General features: G+C 35.7%; 2 protein-coding genes across 4 annotated transcripts in view; one reads left to right on the top strand and one right to left on the bottom strand.

The window, feature by feature from the left end:
- Positions 1-6,553, top strand: part of LOC117929803 (transportin MOS14) — a 62,564-nt gene extending 56,011 nt beyond the window's left edge. For 2 of the 3 annotated variants that reach the window (XM_034850215.1, XM_034850216.1), the window contains exons 18-24: positions 854-1,041; positions 1,168-1,260; positions 2,561-2,748; positions 2,952-3,063; positions 3,949-4,106; positions 5,054-5,170; positions 5,949-6,553. In XM_034850215.1, coding sequence (XP_034706106.1) covers positions 854-1,041; positions 1,168-1,260; positions 2,561-2,748; positions 2,952-3,063; positions 3,949-4,106; positions 5,054-5,170; positions 5,949-6,173 — 1,081 coding nt within the window. In that variant the 3' untranslated portion in view covers positions 6,174-6,553. The remainder of the gene's footprint in view (positions 1-853; positions 1,042-1,167; positions 1,261-2,560; positions 2,749-2,951; positions 3,064-3,948; positions 4,107-5,053; positions 5,171-5,948) is intronic. The other variant, XM_034850217.1, reaches the window with a different exon arrangement.
- Positions 6,554-7,164: 611 nt separating this feature from the next.
- LOC117929804 (acetyl-coenzyme A synthetase, chloroplastic/glyoxysomal-like) lies at positions 7,165-19,798 on the bottom strand. The gene is made up of 19 exons (XM_034850218.1): positions 19,621-19,798; positions 18,932-19,518; positions 18,688-18,831; positions 18,433-18,588; positions 18,194-18,316; positions 17,921-18,089; positions 16,048-16,130; positions 15,728-15,829; positions 15,562-15,650; positions 15,374-15,464; positions 14,439-14,552; positions 14,016-14,092; positions 13,855-13,933; positions 13,615-13,683; positions 13,345-13,520; positions 13,082-13,138; positions 12,819-12,909; positions 12,613-12,711; positions 7,165-7,730 (listed from the first exon to the last, which is right to left on the bottom strand). The coding sequence occupies exons 2-19, from the start codon at positions 19,334-19,336 to the stop codon at positions 7,545-7,547; spliced, it is 2,310 nt and encodes a 769-aa protein (XP_034706109.1). The 5' UTR covers positions 19,337-19,518; positions 19,621-19,798; the 3' UTR covers positions 7,165-7,544.
- Positions 19,799-20,858: the final 1,060 nt, after the last annotated feature.

Below are 20,858 nucleotides of genomic sequence, written 5' to 3'. Positions count from 1 at the left end.
TCATTTTCAGACATTTTTCTATATTTTTGTTGTTAAGTAATCTGATGTGGGTTGATTTATGTTCTTTATATGCTTCAGGATGGTTTCATTTGGCATCTTTACACACTACATTCTTGTCATGTATAATTTCTGTTAGTGCTAAATCAGTAAGGTCCTTATGAATTTTATATAGGAAAAATGAAAATATATTAAAACCCCCTAACAGAAAGGGGGGCACACCCTAGTTATGCAGGGGTATACAAGGCAACAAGTGAATAGAAAACCAGATTACATAGCCAAAAAATAGGTAAGTTAAAACCTACTATTGTCAATTTAGACTATCGATGAAAATCCCAAAATGTATAATTTTCCATCTCCAACCAGGCTATAGACATTCCAAGAAGGATATAATACTGATCTCCTTCAATAAAAATACCTTTGGTTAATTGAAAATCCAGTTGTTACACTCTCTTGCTTCTAATTTTTGTATTTGTTTTTCAAAATCAATGTCAAAATTTGTATAAATGTAGACTGTCAATATTTCCATTGATATTGTAGGAAAATAATGTTTTTCTTTTCAAGTTTCCTTCATTTGTGATTTATTTTTCTTCTTAACTAAACCAGAGTTCTTCCAAGTGTATTATTGTAGGAAGGAGGTGGTACCATACATTTAACTCCCAGCCCATGGTTGTTTTGAACTACCTTTAACTGAATTGCTCTATTACCTCTTCTGCGATCTTTGATTGAGAGAATGTGATGGGTATTTATTGAAGAATACAAGATACACCAGAAGGGTTGTCTTAATATTGTAGTTGACTTCCTTGTAACGGATATATTAATTGAACTACTTCAATGACCAATTTTTCAATTTCAGGATGGGAACTGTATTCAGTCATCTTGCTGGGCCATTATCAATCGGTCCTTCTCCAGATGATCCTATTCTTGTGTTGCTGAGTGTTTTTTGGCCTGTTCTGGAGAAACTTTTTAGGTCTGAACACATGGAGAATGGTAGTCTATCTGCAGCAGCCTGTCGGGCTCTTTCACAAGCAGTTCAGTCCTCAGGTATTGGTGCCTCTATTAAATTACTTATCTTTTAAATATTGTGGATTGGATACAAATTTCCTCTACAGAGTGGAGTTTTCTCATTCTTGTGCTTTTATATGATTATTGAATATGTTTCATTTGCAGGCCAGCATTTTGTAACTCTATTACCTGAAGTGCTAGATTGCCTCTCAAAAAATTTTGTATTATTCCAAAGTCATGAATGCTATATCAGAACAGGTAAGGTTCTACTTTTTTGTTGCAATGGGGAGAAAATTTATTTTCCATTTGTTTTGCAAACTGAGATTGGGTTGGGGTTTGTGGTAGAAGTGAGAAGTTGGCACATGCTCAATTCTATCCAAGTTGAGTCTTACATAGAACTGCATTCACGAACAAGGATGTTTTGGTCTTTTAAGTTCTAGAAGCGGAACTAGTTATATCAATGATGATGTTGGAAATGTCCGAAAAGAGTCCTAAAGAACCAGTGATAAGCATAAGTTCTATTACTGAAGTGTATTCTTGAAATTTCATATTTTGTGGGCCCTGGGTATAGTAATTGTCCATGGGACTTCTGTTGATGGGTAACTCAAGTTCTGTTGAAGGATCTTGCCATCTTGGTGTATGGCTTGAATTATGGTTAGGTGAAGTAAAAATTTCTAATCTTAAAAGTTGTCTGATGATGACAGGGTGATGAAGCAGCCTTCCCATGTACATGCTTCAATTCAACAAAGGACAGTATATAGAAATTTCTGGCTGTGTTTGAAGGTCTTAAATGATTGTGTAATGTAACCTAGTTTCCTAAGTATTCTAGTTGTGATGACCTAGTATCCTGTTGAAGGGTTCTACACTGTTGTAATCATTGTTTTCCTATCTTTATAATCTAGAACTTTGCTTCCAGGATCATAAGTTCACCATTCTTAACATCCCAAAATATAGATATTATGCTGTCAAATATCCCAATAACTCATTCTTTTTCCCTTAAAAAGGAAAAAAGAAAAAAAGAAAAAGAAAAGAAAAAAAAAAAAGGAAAAACCCTCAAGTCTTTGGAATTTCGGCAATATATTGATTTCAAATCCTTATTCTATCCCTAGTCCTATTTCCTCTGTTCCACCTTTATAAACTCCAAATCTGTAAGCTGTCCTAAATCTTAGCCCACTGTTTTTTGTTTTAATCATAGGTATTTCTGTTTGACAATTTAGTTGTGTCCTTCATTAAGATTTAAGCAAATATGCTAACACTTGCCTTTATTAATTAATAACCATTGAAGATAGCACATAATAAGAAATTAAAGCAATGGGAAACTCACTTTATGGGGAAAAAAATAGTTGTTAACACTGCAAGAAATATAGAAAGTGAGCATAAAAGAAAGAGATATGGATCCCATGCCTGCCTTCATGGCTTTTATACGACATAGGTTGCACAGCTTATGAAAAATATTAGCTATTGTTCTGTGAATTCTTTGATTGATGCAATTACCATATGTCACTTATTTATTTCTCTATTTTTTTATTTATTTGGGAACATCATGAATTACTTTCAGCTTCTGTTGTCCTTGAAGAATTTGGTCATAAAGAGGAATATGGACCTTTATTTATCAGCGCTTTTGAAAGATTTACATATGCAGCATCAGTAATGGCTCTCAATTCTTCGTACATATGTGACCAAGAGCCTGATCTGGTGGAAGCCTACACTAATTTCACATCTACTTTTGTTCGTGGCTCCCCCAAGGTTTATTTACTTCTCATTTCATTTTGGATTTGTTTCCATTTTTGTGCATCCCATTTTAATTTTTATCCATTTAGAATCTGAATGACAAAAGAAAATCATTTTCAGAATTTAATTATTTTCAGAATTCTCTAAATATTTCTTTGTGATTTACCTGCTATGGGAAATACATTGGATGACTTATCTTGCTATTTGATGTATCTAAGGAGGTACTGGCTGCATCTGGTTCCCTTCTTGAAGTTTCCTTCCAAAAGGCAGCTATATGCTGCACGGCCATGCATCGTGGAGCAGCACTAGCTGCAATGTCATATATGTCCTGTAAGCATAGTATATTGGCAGCTCACACTTTTCTTGAAAATTTTCACATATAGATGAGAGTGATAAATCTGTTGTATTATTCCAAATATCAATTGTTTGCTTTCTCAGTATGAAACTTGTTCTCTCATTTTAGCCCCTTTTCAGGCCATACTCTTCTGTTGAAGCATGAAGTTTTTATTCTCTTATAACTACTATATCCATGTTCTGTTTCTGTTTCTTGCATCCAATGCCAAGTGCTGACTCATTTTCAAGGGTCATATATTGCATGCTGAGGTTTTGGAACTTGATACCTATAAGACCTTTTTTTTAGCTGAAATTAATATGTTGATGCTTAAGTACCCTTTAGTTTAATCTATTGATTTACTCTGGGTGTAACACTGAACTTCCAAAAAAAAAAAGAATACAGAGGTGTTATCAAACTCGCTGAATGGTGGGTTCCACGCCCCTGTATGTTTACCATGTCCATCATTATGTTGTTTGTCAACCACCAAATTTCCAACTTCATGGATGCCATTCAGTCATGGCTTTATTATTTAAACTTCTAATGGTATCCTCAATATGTATGTGTTTCAAGTCACTCTAGGTTCTAGCAATCACTGGACCCATGTTGTCTGGTGTAATTATCACATCAGTGAGTTGAAGAGCATACTCTCCAACCGAAGTCTCTTGTAGTGTTCAAACAAAAGTCAATCATGGTAAAGCTAGCTACTGCATTGGGAATTTTTTCCACATTCTTTCTTAGGATCATGCTGTTAGCTTCTTGCTTATTTCTCTTGTTTATCTTCCCCCCCTTTTTTTTTCTGTTTTCTTTGACTGTTTCTGGTTTAATTTGTTAATATTAAGGAGAGACATATTGATTCTTTAACTTGTTCTTGAGGTTTTTAGGTTTCTTGGAGGTTGGCCTGATCTCTCTGTTGGAATCTATGACTTGTATCCCTGAAGGATCATTCAGTGCTGTGGCGATTCAGGTCATATCCCATAGTGGTGAGGGACTTGTATCAAATGTTGTATATGCTTTACTTGGTGTTTCAGCAATGTCAAGGGTAAGCCGAATGTCCTTACATCTCAACTGAGTAAAATTTGGAAAAACGGATCTAGCTTTCAATATAAGCACTCAAATATTACATATTCAATTAGTATATTTCAGGCTTTGGCATCTAACTCAGCCAGCTTTTAGGACATGAACATGGACATAGGATATTGGACTTAGCAAGGTTCCAAACATTGCATATTTTGGATTTCATTCTTTGAAACAATAACTAACAATGAAATTTAACAGAGAATTGTTGTGGTTTGGGATAGGAGTTCTCATGATTTCTATCTTCAAGTGAAATATTTTTCTCTTTGGCTCCAACAGCAATTTTGCCCTTTAATTAATTTATTTTTTTATCAGATGAAAACTCCAGCATGAACAATAACTCTGTTAGTAAAATTCTAGGTTTAGAATTCTGGAGTCACCAATGCCTTTTACTTTCAGCCTTCTTAATGTATGGTCTGTTTTTAATCTTTTACTAATCAATAATCTAAATTTTCATTTCAAAATTTTCCCCATGGGACAATTTTAATTTCCTGATGCATCCCTAACTTTTATCTGAAGACAAATTATAGATGAGGTAGAAACTATGTACTGATCTCTTTTATTAATTTGTTTGACTACTGTGAGAAGATGTAACTCTAAAAGGTCCAAATAAAAAAAAATGAATTCATTCAGAAGGTGTTTGAAATTTGAACAAGCTCGTTGTGCTTTTTCAACTGTAATAAAATTTATGGAGATGAACAACTTTCTACACTAGTCAGGTGATAGGATAATCCTAGTTTACTACTGGAGAGTATGCTATTTTGTGTGGCAAATTGACCTATTTATATCAAAATGGGCTGCTTGGTGTGGCAAATTATAATTGTGTTTTTTCCATTCACTTGTCATTTCATTGTTATACATCCTTGTATAGAATCCAGCTAAGAGATTATTGTTGGTCCCTCTTCTTGACAGGTACACAAATCTGCAACAATCTTGCAACAGTTGGCTGCAGTTTGCAGTTTAAGTGAAGGAACAGCATGCAAGGCTATTCTTTGTTGGGAATCTTTGCATGAATGGCTGCGCTTAGCGGTCAGTCTCTCTCTCTCTCTCTCTCACACACACACACATATTTGAAACCATTATCTGGCAAGTAGATTTATTCAAAAGGGAAAGAATAAAGTACGGAATGTGGCTCCACTTTGCTTAATTTGGTGTTTATGGAAGGAACAAAAAAAGTACTTCATGGAACAAAAAAGGTATCTTCATGATCTAGAGTGATCAGACTTACAACCCAAAAACCTGCTCTCATGAAATTTCTATTTGGATGGACTGGGTAGATCTGGTGGGAATGGGAGTGTCTTTAATAGATTTTACTGATATGCTGGGCAGTTCATAAGGTGTGAGTCCTTTTTTTTTTTCCTTAACTTACCTTTTTCTTTTTGGTTGTGTGTGTGTGTGTTGGTTTGTTGGCTCCTTTATGTATACTTTCATATGATTAGGCTATGTTAAGAACAGAGCAAATGGATCTGGGTATGTTCCATTTTTGGACTACCTAAATTTTAAAAAGACAGGCTAGGTTGGGGCATTATTCAGGTTAATCCCCCTGTTTGTATGGTCTAGATGTCTTTGAGGCTTTTAGTCAAAAATAAAACATGCATTCTTGCTGCTGGTGCAGCAGTGTTCCTTCAATTAATCCATACCCAGCAATGATTCTGCCAATTCCATATGCCAACCTTATTTTTACTTTTAGATGATTTCTCTCCATAGATTATCATATTCCCTTGCCATGTTTTTGATATTCCTTTCTTCTTTTCCCTTTTTCAAGTTGGATTAAGAATTCATTTGACTACTTTTGAGTTGCTGTCAGGTGCAAGCTTTACCAGCTGAGTATCTAAAGCAGGGAGAAGCAGAGGTGTTAGTGCCAGTTTGGTTGAAAGCCCTTGGTGGCGCAGCCTTGGACTATCTTGAGAGCAAGAGATGTGATGGAGGAAAAGATAATCGTGGGCATATGCAGGGGAAGGGGGGACAAATTCTGAAGCGACTAGTCCGAGAATTTGCTGATAGTCACAGAAATGTTCCAAATCTGACTTGATTCGTCATTATCAGTACTGCTGATCCAAGGTACTATTGTTGATCCAGCCAACAGCTTGTGAGCTGCCAAGGTTCACCGTCCTGCTGCTTCAGCACCTGTAACATGCCCTGTAAATTGGGAGCTTGTTTTCAAGCTTCATCCATCGCGGGGGTTCTACATATTAGAGCGATGCTTCACATAATTTATAATTGTTCTTCTACAATCCAATATTTGTACAGTATAATGTCCCAATTTTGTCAAACCTCCAAAGAACCCTTTTTTTTTTCGCCCTCATTTTGTTGTATGCAGGGAGTGACAAGCTGACGAAAATTTGCCTAAAAAAAAAAATTACAAGAAATCAATGATATCTTCTCTTTTCTGCTATTCTCACTAAATGGAAAGTATTGGTTCTGTTCTCCTTAGCCAGGTTTGAGATTGACGTGTCTTTCCATGTGGCATTTGCTATCTTAGCTGCTTTGGATAAATCAACTTAATAAATTAATATGATTTAATAATTTAATTTAAGTCGTCATAAACGTCGAATATGAACTTAACAATAGATAAGCTTTAAGTGATGAAATATCAGCCAATAGGCTGAAAGAGAAGAATCCTGCTGAACTTGGATCCATAGCACATATTCCTCAAATCAGCATTAGTCCTTGATGGTAACCCAATTCCTCTTATACCGTGTGTTGATGATGTCAAGTAACAGACTATGTCATTAATCAGTTCTGAGGAATGTAGCTTTATTGAGTTGCTTTGTTTCTCAATTAAAATCTTTAGAGTCCTTTTATGTATGCTACCACCACTTTCAGATCTAATTTAGGAAATTCAAAGGCGGAACACTTGAAAAAGATCGACTCAATTCCATCTGAAAACACCAAATAGACACTCTGAAACAAACACTCGATCAATAATGAAGCACCAAATCTATACATACATAGAGATAAAACTAACACCCTATGAAACAAACACTGAAAAACAGTTGAGCATCATCGTGAGCTAGAACAAATGATAGCCGAACAAATGATTTGATTAATTCCACAATGAAATTGTACTTGGTATCCCCATTCCAATATATATATATTTGTATAGGCTCCTCATTTCCATTATTTCCACAGCAAAATCTAGTTTCAACAGTCCCTGAGATCATAAATAACATTTTGATAGTGAAGTGCACATACTATGCCGTTTGGGGAAAGAAATCCTGCTTGCATAATTTTCTTGACAACGAGAGTGGTAATCAAGATTGAGAAGCAGCTAAAAAATATAAGGCAAAAGATATGAAGTGATTCTCTTGTCCACTTTCCAAGCTCACCAATTTTGCTGACAGCCTGAGATCAAACTTGTTCTTCCACTGGTTGATTTGCTGCACTTCAGAAGCTTGGAGATTTATGAATCAGCAAGTTTAATAAGCTCATCAACCACATTCGGATCTGCTAGTGTACTAGTGTCACCAAGTTCATTTAACTGCCTGGAAGCAATCTTCCTCAGAATCCTCCTCATTATCTTTCCACTCCTTGTTTTTGGAAGGCCAGGGGCCCAATGGATTTTGTCAGGTGCAGCAAATGCTCCTATCTGAAATGTGAACCAGTTCTAAAGCTTCAGAGTAGATAAAGGATGAATTCATGCATTTGCATGTAATAATTTATAGAAAACATCGTATAGTTGCACTGTCAATGGACAGGGCGCTTAATCATAAGGGTCCTGAGACAAGCCTCGGATCAACAAACCTAGGCCACAGCTGGATGGGCTTTAGCTAGGGTAAAGCTCATCCCACTTTTTTTTTTTTTCCTTTTTTTTGGTGTTTTCATTATCATATATCCAATCTAGATAAACCACTCATCTCTCCTTTTCAAACATTTTGGGCATACAATTTAAGCTGTGTAACAGCATATCTTTCAGACTGATGCAGTCCAACAAATGCAAGTCTAGCATGATAATGATGGAGAGAAGCCAGATGCAGTGGTCAAAATTAAAGGAGATTTTCTGTCAAAATATTACTAGATGAGAGAACATCAAGTTTTAATTAGCAATAATGTGATTAAGCCACAATGTGTTCTGTAGTGAAATTTTGTGTGTGGGACTCATGTAGGGTCCTCCATCAGAAGGTAGGATTCAGGATATGTGCAATATTCCCTTGAAATAGGGGGAGAGTTGATCATAAAATCCAGGAAGGCATCCACTTCATAGGTTTTCTGATTGATACATTCAATACTTGCAGGGGATATATATTCACCAATAGACTGAACTATTAACATCTACTAAGGTATTTATGATACAATAGTCTTAGAACTAATTATGATGGATAAATTACAAAAACCATTATAATAACACCTCTACTGAGGTTCACTGACAACTAATGGAAATGCCCCTTCCATCAACCACCATTAAAAATTAGGATGGAAGTTGCTAGCATTAACATTATAGTGAATCCTAAAATCACCTTTGAAATTAGTTAATATATGCTGATGTCACCTCCCTCTCCTAATGTAACAAATTGCCTCCCAAAATCCTAACAAAACAAACCAGTTATATCAAAGGTTATCAAGTCAGACCTTTCATCATCACCACTCTGTCCTTCCATGGGCATAAAGTAGAATATCTACATCGCTGCAGTGGGTTTATGATGGTGAAGAAAACCCTAGTCCTACAAAAACCCCTAATCCTCATTCCCCTTCTGCACTTCCGGAATCCAAAATCTTTCTGCTCTTTGATGTCACAATATTGAACCAGATGCCATGTACAACCAAAATAACCACCTTTGCCTCCCATCTTTTTCTCTTGTGCACCATCATCAGCAGCAACCAGTACCCCAATCACGATGTAACTAGCATCCTTCATGTGACCATTTTTCCTTATCATCATATGTTCTTTCCACAACAATAGAGTCAATAGAGTCCAACAGCCTCCACATTGCACACCACTGGGTTTTTTTACTGTGCAGGACCTCCATTTATGACATCAAAAAACATCAGCACTATGGCTTTCATGGCATGAACACCATCATTGTTTTGTTTTTGTTTTTAAATTTTTTTCTTTTAAGTTGAGAGCTAAAATTTATAATTTAGTGATGAAGAGCTTTGAAGTGGAAGCAACAAGGGGACATTTAGTCTTAAGCAACTCTAGCAAGGTGGAGGAAACCATTTAGAGTTTGACTGAAATCTTAGATGAGTTCAACATGATTGAGGATATTTTGGTTATGTGAAAAATAGCATTAACATTGTTAAAGAAACCAGTCTATGAACAAAAATAAAATAAAAAATCAGTACAGAAACAAATATTAAGAAAGGAGGTAAATGACAAATCAAAAAACCTAAGGAATGTTTGCTATTGTCAGGATCCTTAAAGGAGATTGTTAGCCCTTCCATAAATTAATGTTATCCATAATGAGTTAGGAATTGAGTTATGGGATTGAAAGCTATAGGCTTTAAGCATATTTTAGCCAATTCTATTGAGTGTTAAATAATCTGAGCCCAGTCCTGAGCCATAAAAATATTTGAGATGCTATGCCAAACCTCATAATCATCATACACCCAAGAGGGGTCAAGAAAAAAACCTAGCTAACATAATAATAGCATATTAGGACCCTAATTTTCCTTTTAGATCTCATAAACCTTCTGAATGATGGAATTAAAAAATAAAATAACCAAATAAAAACAACTTAAGGAAACCAATAGTGGAAGTGGAGGATAGATTGGGTTGGAACGAAACCAAGGGTGACAATTTCTCTATCAATTCTTTCTAAGCTTCCTAGCCTACGCAAGAACTGTGCCTTTTCTTGCAAGTACAGTTTGGAACCATGGGTTCCAACGAATGTGAGTTTCTTTGTTTAGGAAGCTGTTTGGGGGGAGGGGATGGAGTATTCAGACCAGATGTTACAAGTGTAAAAGGTAAGAAGAGTCGACTGATCACATGCTCCTTCATTGTCCCAAAGCAAGAATCCTATAGCAACTGGTTTTTTCTAGTTTGGAGTGGTATGGGTGATGATGCCCTTTTGAGTAAGAGGAACTCTTTTGAGTTGATAAGGTTCTTTTGAGGGGAAAAGGTGGAAGAAAGCTAGGAGGATGACTCCTTTATGCCTGTTTAGGACATTATGGAAGGTAAGAAATAGGAGGTCCTTTGAAGATGCAAAACAATCAAATCAAGCAATGAAATCCTCCTTTATGTGTATCTTTTTGGATTGGGCTAGAGCAAACATGGATGCTAGGCCTATGAGCATGATAGATTTCGTAGGGGGTTGAATTTAAAGTAAGGAGAGGGAGGTTGTTTTTTTTTATTCTCTCTTCCTTTTGCTTCATTAATTTGCTGAACTTAAAGTAAGGAGAGGGAGATTGTTTTTTATTGTTCTCTCTTCCTTTTACTTCATCGATTTGCCTAAAATAATTATAAAAATAATAATAACTTTAGGAAAATGCATACTTTTAGAATATAGATTATAGAAAGTTTCTTTTAAAAGCATATGAACTTTTTATGATAAGATAGTTCTCACAAACAATGCTTCCCAGATTCTTGTAAGGAAAATCAACTACTACTAACTTCAACTCTAAGCAACCAAATTTGCAAAATTACCAAAATAATTTTGATCAGGTCAACTCAGGATTTTTTTGTTCCCTTGTCTTCCATTTCATAAATAAATCTTTAGGGGCTTATCCCTATAAATTCCCCTAATCCTGAAGAATCTCAACCTTAAGTTTGTATGATTTACAAAGTTCTATTGGAATTCCAAGGAATCCTTCCCAAAATCACTTTTCTTCCCTGTAATCCATTCTTCTTAGGAGTTGGTAAAGTAAGAACTCCAAAGAACTTGAGCTTCATTGAAAACGGTCTTCAGCAAGGATTCCATCAAACTATCTTCTCAATTTTGTATACTCCATTATATTTTGGGTAGGCTGGTAAATCTGTTGAGATCACATAAGAAATCAAATGAACAGAACTTCATCATATATCATGCCATGTGAGGGAATCTCGTTCGGTAAATCTTCCGGCAATAAGTTAGAAACATTAACAAGGATGCTTTTTACTTCTGCCAGATGTTCCTAGTTCTTTCCTCTCGATTAACCCACACTTAAGAGTCGATAATTGTTCTCTTTCAAATTCACATATGGCCTTTTAATTATTTCTTCTCTAGTTGCATAGATGGGGGACAGTCATTCATCGGACATAGAACTTTCTTTATGCCCATTGTGCATAAGAGTGGAAGTATTTTCATAGGTCAAACAAGCAAAAGTTAACTATCTTTTAAGGCATCACAAAATATTGATTCCCCAAAGTCCTCACAAATAACAGGATAACTAAACAAGGAAGACTAATTGGAGCAGACTTATCATTGTGTGTTACTTGGTGGGGATTTGAATGATTCTTTGTTACCAGGATAAGAGCTTCTCAATGAGCTCCTGTGACAATGGGCTTAAACTAGTAGCCCAATCAATAACCATTAAATCGGTACCTCCAATAACCATAGAGCATGGTCCCCCTTGACAAAAAATGAAAGTATGGAAGACATTATTAGGTCAACAATCCTCCTCTTCTGTTGCCTTTTGGCATAGCCAGCAATGTTCTACTTAAGCTACATTAGTAGGGTATAGTATGCAATCAGGTTAGCAAAATACATAAGGCTAATAGATAACAGATCCTGGGTGCATAGCCACCTTTTTACTATGCTATACAAAGGTTAAGAAACCACTAAACATTATAAACTATAGACTTCATTCTTTACCATAACATGGTCCAATGGGGGATTGTTCAAGCTGATGGTTTGAGCCTACTACTTTAATTGGTTGTTTCTCTTTATACCTTTCAACTGGCTTCACTGTATCATCAGTCTGGTTGTTATGTCTTGTCATGACCTCATACTATAATAGTAGCAGAATTTGCCACCGAACACACTTGAAGTAGCACCTTGAATACTAGAAATAATTTTGGAACTCATGGTTTTGTAAATTGTTTAGTTCCCCAAATGCATGCACCTTCAAGGCAAAACTTTGGCTTTAAGACTAAAATTAATGTAGGACAACTTTAAAATGGTTAACTACAATTATATAATAACAGAATTGGCTTCAATTTTTTAAGCATTCAAGAGGGAAGGAGAAATTAGGGATATTGCAGGGGTAAAAGAAAGTAATTCAAGAATAAGAAAGAGAAAAACCTTAAAGTCTAACTAAGGCCTTTCCCTTGGACTTGTTCCATGTTTCTTATTGATTTCTATCATAAAACACATTTACAATTTTATGTGTAATCGTTGGACTACTGAAGATACAGGATACACCCTGAAGCATAGATTCTTTCATCTTGCTTATATATCGTATTGTTGCATTTTGAAGCATCAAAATTTCCACCATACAGATGGCATCATATGGTATGAAGTTATCAATCTCCTCTTTCAAAAAGCCAACTACATAGTTTGTCTGAAAATTAAAAGCTTGTTTCCGTATTAGAAGCATTTAGGGTAGTTACAAACCTGGCTTCGCACAGTCATGATAAGGCTTTTCCGAAGTTCTTCACTGTAAGGAACACCCTCTACTAGAGTAACAAATGCATATATGCCCTGCCCTTTTACCTAACAATCAACAAGAAGTGAAAGATAAATTAGATAATTGAGACGAAGTGTGTACAGGGCATCTGTTACAGACATTTTAATTGTGACATTGACAAATGAAAAGTTACCTCATGCTCAACACCAACTACAGCAGCTTCAGCACATTTCGGATGCGAGACAAGTGCAGATTCCACCTCTGCTGTGCCAATTCGATGTCCACTGCATGTATTAATATAATGTTAAACAAATCCATTTTTTTTTTTTTAAAATGACTTTTAATATCAGAAAACTAAGAAACCTACAACTTCATGATTCAATGGGCACATATCCTTCGCATTAAATTTGTTAAAAACGCATATCTCACATAAACAATGTTTGAAATCCCACATACCTGACATTGATGACATCATCTACTCTTCCAGTCAGCCAGTAATATCCATCCTTGTCCCTAAAACAAAGATTTGACCAACACAAGAAAAACAATCACTCATTTAGCATTTAAGGCATCATTTCTTAGGAGGAAACATAACTCACAAGTTAGAGATACCACCAAGCTTAAAAACTAAGAAATTTAAAATCAAAAGAGTAATTCAGGAAGTTAAAAGGCAAGCAGACAGATATAGAATGACAAATGTGATCCTAATCATAATTTACCTGCTGCAGCCATCACCACTAAAGTAATAGCCAGGAAATGCCTTGAAGTAGGTTGTTTCATATCTATCATGATCACCATAAAGAGTTCTGAATGCCCCAGGCCATGAGCTTTTCACACACAGATACCCATTACACTCACCTTCAATCTCAATGCCCTTCTCATCCACTATAACAGGCTGCATTTACACCAAAGAGGAAGATGGATAATAATAATATCAAAAAAATGAACACCAATGAAGATATTGAAGATGAGTCAAGTGAAGCAAATACCTGAACACCAAAGAAAGGAAAAGTAGCAGAACCTGGTTTCTGGGGCCAGGCACCTGGTAAAGGAGTAATCTGAAAGGCAACAAACATCCACCATGAATAACAGATTTACAAATTTTAAAAACATAAATAAAACAAAATCGGCATAAATGTTCCTATTGAACAAATATCTTGACCTAGAAAATATAAATTAAATGACTCTGATCATGGTAGAAGAAAAATAAAGGATGGAAATAAAACAACCATGAAGCCACCCGTCTCTGTTTGCCACCAAGTGTCAGATATAGGACACCTTGAGTCTCCAACAACATTGAAAAACCACCTGTAAGGTAGAGGAATCTATTAAGTACACCATTGAATTTGAAAACAAAGATTTTTATACAATGTAAAATAGAGCTAAGTACCTCCATGCGCTTGGATTGATCGGCTCACCTACACTTCCAAGAACCCGTAAAGATTTGCGTGAATAACGAGTGACATACTGCATCATCAACAATAACTGATATAAGCAGCTAAAAATGCCTTTTCATGAATAATTTACTCAGATGGTAAATTATAAAAACAATGCAAGAGCCACCTTATAATAGGATAAACATAACAGGGGTGCAAGGAAAAAGAACATGAGAAACACCGTCGTAAAGGTACCGAGAAATGGCATGGCTACAAAGAAACCATGGACCTAGAGACAGCTAACAAGCAAAATAGGATTTCTGTAACTAACTCCAAATGGTTGGGTAAGGCATTATTGAGTTGTGAACTTGACTAGCTAATCTGCATGAATGATTTCAACCACAATTTTCCATATAAGGTCTAGAGATATATCTTGCCTCATCACCATCACGCATGAGGGAGCGCACCAAAGTGGGGGCAGTATAGAATATCGTCACCTTGTATTTGTCTACAATGTCCCAACAACGTCCAGAATCTGGATAATTTGGAGCCTGCAAGTTATACATGATATAAAGTTGCATCATTAGACATCCAAGTAGATTGAAATAAAATGTACTTGGAATACAGGCAACTACGATAACTTATCACCTACTTATACTTGAGAATTCATGCAGGTACAGAACAACATTGCGGTGTGCTGATGCCTTCTACTTTATACCCCATAACTTGCTAAAATCTCTAGAAATATTTAGAAATAAAATAAATGAATTATAAAGAAGCTTCCAAGGAATTATCTCTTTTTCATTGTATAATTCCATATAGAAATTCTCTTTTCCTCAAAAAATTGGGGGTGGAAAGCAGGGAATTCTGAGGTGTTGGGACGTCAACATGACATCATAAAACACACCAATCCCTTGGCCATCTCAGGGTGCCAGTTTCAACATCTGGCCTTGTTCTTTAGTAGTCACATCTTCCAGATACCAACTATCTTCAACTGAGCTACCATATAAATTTCTGCTTCTTCAGTAGATTACATTAAAATTTAGTCTTAAGTGATATCATTTAATCCTCATAAATTATGACAAAATAAAATGGATATGGAATGATTACCAGAAGATTAAAGAATTTAATACTTTCTTAGACATGCTAAGTTCACAATTATTATATCAAATTATATCCTTTACATCTAAGCTTTTATACATGCATTCAGATATCAACTTTGATCCTTTCCAAGGTTTCCAAATCCTAGAATTGAATTTTTTTTTTGGTTGATCTTAATGCACTTGTAACGATGTATCATGTTCGATTCATTATTTGTTACTCAATGGAAATTTGAGTGATCAAACTATTTCACAAGTGCTATATTCATTACCCCTTCAAAAACAATAACAGTCGCCCCATTAAGCATAGGTCCATAAGTAACATAGCTGTGTCCTGTAATCCAACCACAGTCAGCTGTACACCTAAAATCAGGGAAAAGATATGTTAGCTCATGATAAATTATTGATCTGATTCCCATTAATAAAGCTCTAAAAGAATAGATTAAATTTTCAATAATACCAGTATACATCAGACGGCTTGTAGTCAAATGCATATTTGAATGTTGTCGCAGTATATATCATATATCCTCCAGTTGTGTGCAGAACACCCTTTTAAAAATTTATATTAGACCATAAAAAAGAACTATAGATGGAAAATTTTCATCTGATCTAATGATATCAGATACCTTGGGCTTTCCCGTGCTCCCACTTGTATAGAGCAGAAAAAGTGGATCTTCTGCATCAACCCACTCCACATCACAAGTAGTTGGATATTTAGGAACAACATCCTGGAAGACAGTTGTTAATCATCAATTCCTCAAAATACTATTGCTCTTTATTAACGGCACTTCCTTCAATTCAAGATTATCAATTGCCATTTCTATACTTGTGGCTACACAGTGGTATTAGTAATGCCAAAATATGGTCATATCATGAACATTACAAATAGAAGAGTTTTGTCTTCCACAATAACATACAGCCTATAGTAGGTGATTTTTCTACTAACCTGCCACCAAATGTCTCTTCCTTCCTGCCATTTAGTAGTTTCCCTCTTCATCGCAGATTGATTTTCATAGGTTAAGCATGCATCTGCTCAGAAAACAGACGATCAGGAAATAAAAAAAAAAAGAACACAAAATTCTAGGGGGAGAGAAGAGAGGGAAGGGTCCTTGATTCTAGGAGAAAGAAAAAGGCAAAAGAAAAACATCAATGTTCGGTATAAATTTTACATGGATTCGTGTATTATAATCATTGATTGTAATGAGGACCGCAACATGGGAAAATTAGGCAGGTTGAAAGCTAACCCAAGGCCATAACTAAGGCCTGATTGATCTGGTTTATGTCAACTATATCCAATGTCTAATCTTTGGTGCTCTACACAAGTTCACATCAATTCAGCTCACACTTAGATATTTATAAACCCTGTTGTAGAAAAAACTCAGTATTCCATATTTTTTTCCATATCAAAATGTGGCAACGTCCACTTATCAAACACATTAAAAAAAAATTCAAATTGGAAAATATCAGAAGGTGAATGAAAACTACTAATTCAAGAAAAGAAGCGGAACCACTATGCCTACAATGCCTTAACCCAGTTTTTCCCCTTAAGGGTACATACAGTATATGTATTTTAAAAAAGACCATCTGCTTATGAAATAGAAGTTCCATCTTACAGATGCTACACAACAATAACTCACAATTACCACTGATCATATTTTTTTATATATAAATAAAGACTCAAATTAAAATAAAAAGAGCTATCAGAAAAGCAGCCCAAGGTATACAAGAAAACAAACCTCCCTCCACCACCAAGGCTCAAACAAAAGAATACAAAATAAGAACCTCAAAAAGCACCCAACCATTAAAAAAACCTACTAAAGTCAGTGGACAATCATCTAAAAACAAGTTAGACTTAAACCATAGAAAGGAAACAAAATCCCTTTTCAGCTTTTGGATAGAAAAAACCTCGCTATCAAATGCAATGTTGTTCCTTTTTCTTGATAAATAAAAGAGATAAAATTGTATTGAAAAGAGCCGCCAAAACAGCGACTCAAAAAAAATGCAATGTTGTTCTTTGCCTTCCAAACTGTCCAAAACAAGCACAAAGGACTTCCTTGCCAACCTTCTTGCGCTTTTTGCCCTCAAAAGAACCATGCCAACCTAGCAGAGTATCTCTAACTGACAAAGAAAGCACCCAAGACACCCCCAAAAGTACAAAAATTAGCTCCCAAAAAAACCCTTGTCGTTTCATAATGGAGCAACAAATGATCTATGGATTCATGTCCAAGGCACAAGAAACACCAATTTGACCAACCTCGTCTTTGAACTTGATCCAAAGTTAGAACTTTACCCCACACTGTCTCTCACACAAGAAAAAAAACTAACTTTGGGCTGAACCCAAGAAATCCAAATGCAGCTCATTGGAAAAGCCCCACTCAAGTCTGGTTCTAAAATATTGTAAAAGAACTTAACTGTAAATTTACCACTCTTTATCACGGACCAAATCAATGTATCTTCCGCCAAAAAAGTACCCTCCACTCATTACCCACCACAAAGGAATTCTAGATCTCACAAGATCTCAATCCTTTCTTATCACTTTCCACAACCCAACCCCATACCCCTCTTTTACCTCCTAAGTTGCCCACCCCTCTCTTGCTTTCTCATGCCTGGCATGGATAACCTGATTCCAAAAGGCCCCTCTCTCATTCCCATAATTACCATTGATCATATTATGGGGCATAAAATTTTACGTCTATCACATGAGACAGGATTTTACTGCAAAGGTGTATAGGCAAGTCAGTTTTAGGCATGAGGGCGAGCAAAGGCACTACTGGAGACTAATATTTGTCAGCCATAAGAAATTCACTTGATTTTCTTACCTACAGAGATCCCATTTTTGGCTGACTCAACAAGGCCAGCGTCAACTATGTCTTTGAGGGAAATAACCTTAGAACCTCTTTTAACAGCATTTGAAGTTATCACGACTTTTGGTTTGCAATCTACAATTCTCTGAGCAAGAGACTCTGAGGAAAATCCTGCAAATACTACCTGAAATAATAGAGCAAATAAAAGCCATTTATTCGCAAAACACTTCCAAAAAAGGCATTGCCCACTTACAAAGAAAAGGAAGACAGAGCAAAGTTGTGGCATACCGAGTGTACAGCACCAATGCGAGCACATGCAAGCATTGCGATTGGGAGTTCCATTAACATGGGTAAATAGATCACTACAGCATCACCCTTTCTAACACCCATATCTTTCAAGCAATTTGCAAGCTGTCACAAGATACACATACAAAATCCAGATCTCACACAACATAACCAAACATCGATGTAAATTTTCATTTATCGCTTTAATTCCCGAAAATTTGGTTGGAGGAAACCATCTTTACCTGACACACTTTGTCCAGTAGCTGGGCATACGTTAAAGAAGCATCAAAACCAGGCTCATTTCCTTCCCAGTACATTGCAACTTTGCCACCATTTCCACTTTCAATGTTTCGATCCAAGCAGTTGTAGCAAATGTTGGTTCTTCCTCCCTTGAACCACTGCTCACAGAATTCAATTCCCCCCACATTACATACTATAAGAACAAAAACTAAAAAAATAAAATAAAATAAAATAAATTAACTTGAAAATTAGAGTACCTCAATCTTGATATTTCCATTCCTGACGTCAAGATTCTCAGAGCAGACTGGCTGGCTCCACTTCTTTTTCCAGTAGAAATCGGAAGCAATGTCGGACCAAAATCCAGCTGGATCCTCAACTGACCTTTTGTACATCTCCTCATACTGATGATCATCCCCCAAAAAAAATTCAAAATTAAATAAAACAAAAACATAATAAAAATGAAATTGAAAAGAAAAAAAAAGAGTTGGGCTTTCGGAAGACCTTTTCGGGAGAGGAGACGAGAGCTTGTGAGGAGAAGTCATGACTGGGAAAGACGAGATCGTGCGCCTCGGAAGCGAGCGCTTCGCCCAGTATGACAGCGTTCAACTGCGACACCTTGCCAGCGCCGGAAGGCTTAACCGACATTGAATCCACGTGGCGGAGGTGATCCGAGGTCTTGAGAATCTTCCGCTGCGGCGATGAAGGTGCCGGAGACGTCGCCATGGTCACACGACGGCCACGGCCACTGCCACCACCACCACGACGTGTCCGGCGAAAGCAATCAAAAGAGAAAAAAGCCCTGGGGCCGGGAGTTGACGAGGAATTTGTAGGGAACAGCGACGGCCCGTGACACCCACCGGGATTGACAATCCCCACAAAATTATAGGACCCAGCCACCATCCCCATTTTCCTTTTTTAAAATAATTACGAATAATAGATTTACCAACGAACCCGAATCATTTTTCCTTTTTTCTCTCTCTCCCTCTTTCGATTTTTTAATTAATTAATTAATTTTCGGAAAATCGGATATTTTTTTCCCACCCTGGCGTCTGGGGCTCAGCGCCGTACTCCGACGTTGGAATCGGATCCTGGTCCATATAAAAATTCAAAGACAGATAAGGATGGTTGAATATTACAAACTTGTAGACGACGAAATGATAAACATATAAAGATGAAGGCGGCCTTTTTACTTGAGAGTTTGGAAGCTTTGACCAATCACCGCGAATGAGGACTCCAGATCCCTCCCCGACCCGGCCGGCCACCATCAAATTTAATATTCCCTTTTAGATATAGAATTGTCTGACCACACCCGATCAGAGTTGAAGATGATTAATTAATTATTAATAATAAGGTACATTTTTTTGGACTTTCTTCCTTTGGCAAGTCTCCATGCCAACGGCTCCTCCCATTGCACAGGTCGCCTTGTCTTTGATATCGGAGAACATTTGTGCTTTCACTCATCGCCTGAAAGGATACAAGTCAACGGAGGATAGGATAGATAAGGATTAAAATATGGTACTTGAATTTATGAAATTGATAATAATATCTCTAATTTAAAAATATATTTTATATTAAAACTATAATTTATTTAATAATGTAAAATAAATTATGATAGTTTTTAATGTTTTTATTCTTTATCTTTAATTATAGTATAATTGATATAAAAAAAAAAAAAAAAGACTTCCTTAAGATAATTATAATGATGGTCTTACATTTTTTTTGTAATCAATTAAATGAAATTTTAAATAAAATAATTCTAATTTATTTATTTATTAAAATATTTTTAATATTAAAATTATAATCTATTTGATATGGTAAAATTAAATCATTTTTGTACTTTGATCGAGTTGATCAATAGGAAAGAGGGGTCTAGAGCATGCTTTGACCGAGTTGATGAAACAAAAAGACAATAGGAGGTGAAAATATCAGAGGAAATATTAGGAAATTCTAAAAAATATCGGAAATATAAATAAATTTTCAAAAATATTGGAGATATATTTACCAATATTTCTATATAAAGTATAATAATCCTAAGTTAAGATGTGGGATATGTATTTTCATGTATCATAAATATATTTTTTATTTTTTATATTACTTATTTTATAAAATAATATTAATATATGTATTATTTAATATATATATATATATATATATATGTTATTTTCATATCCCATTATTTTCTACATTTCTGAAATATATTGTCTTTAGGGTCACACCCATCATTATTTTTATTATTTGTTTGTTGGATGAAATACAATTAAAAAAGAAAAGTGGTTATTTGGTTGTTAAATACAAAAGGACATGTCACCTAACGAAATAAAAAATAAAAATATAATAATAAAAGTGTTGATACAACTTAGCATTTTTCTGTTATGTTATTTGTTCAGGTGCCACCTCGATAGCTACATGTGACACGCTGTGAATAGGG

The sequence above is a fragment of the Vitis riparia genome, chromosome 14 (assembly GCF_004353265.1).
Source record: "Vitis riparia cultivar Riparia Gloire de Montpellier isolate 1030 chromosome 14, EGFV_Vit.rip_1.0, whole genome shotgun sequence".
Classification (NCBI taxonomy): Eukaryota; Viridiplantae; Streptophyta; class Magnoliopsida; order Vitales; family Vitaceae; genus Vitis; species Vitis riparia.
Note: the sequence above shows the minus strand (reverse complement) of the source record. Positions and strands in the feature narration are given on the sequence as shown.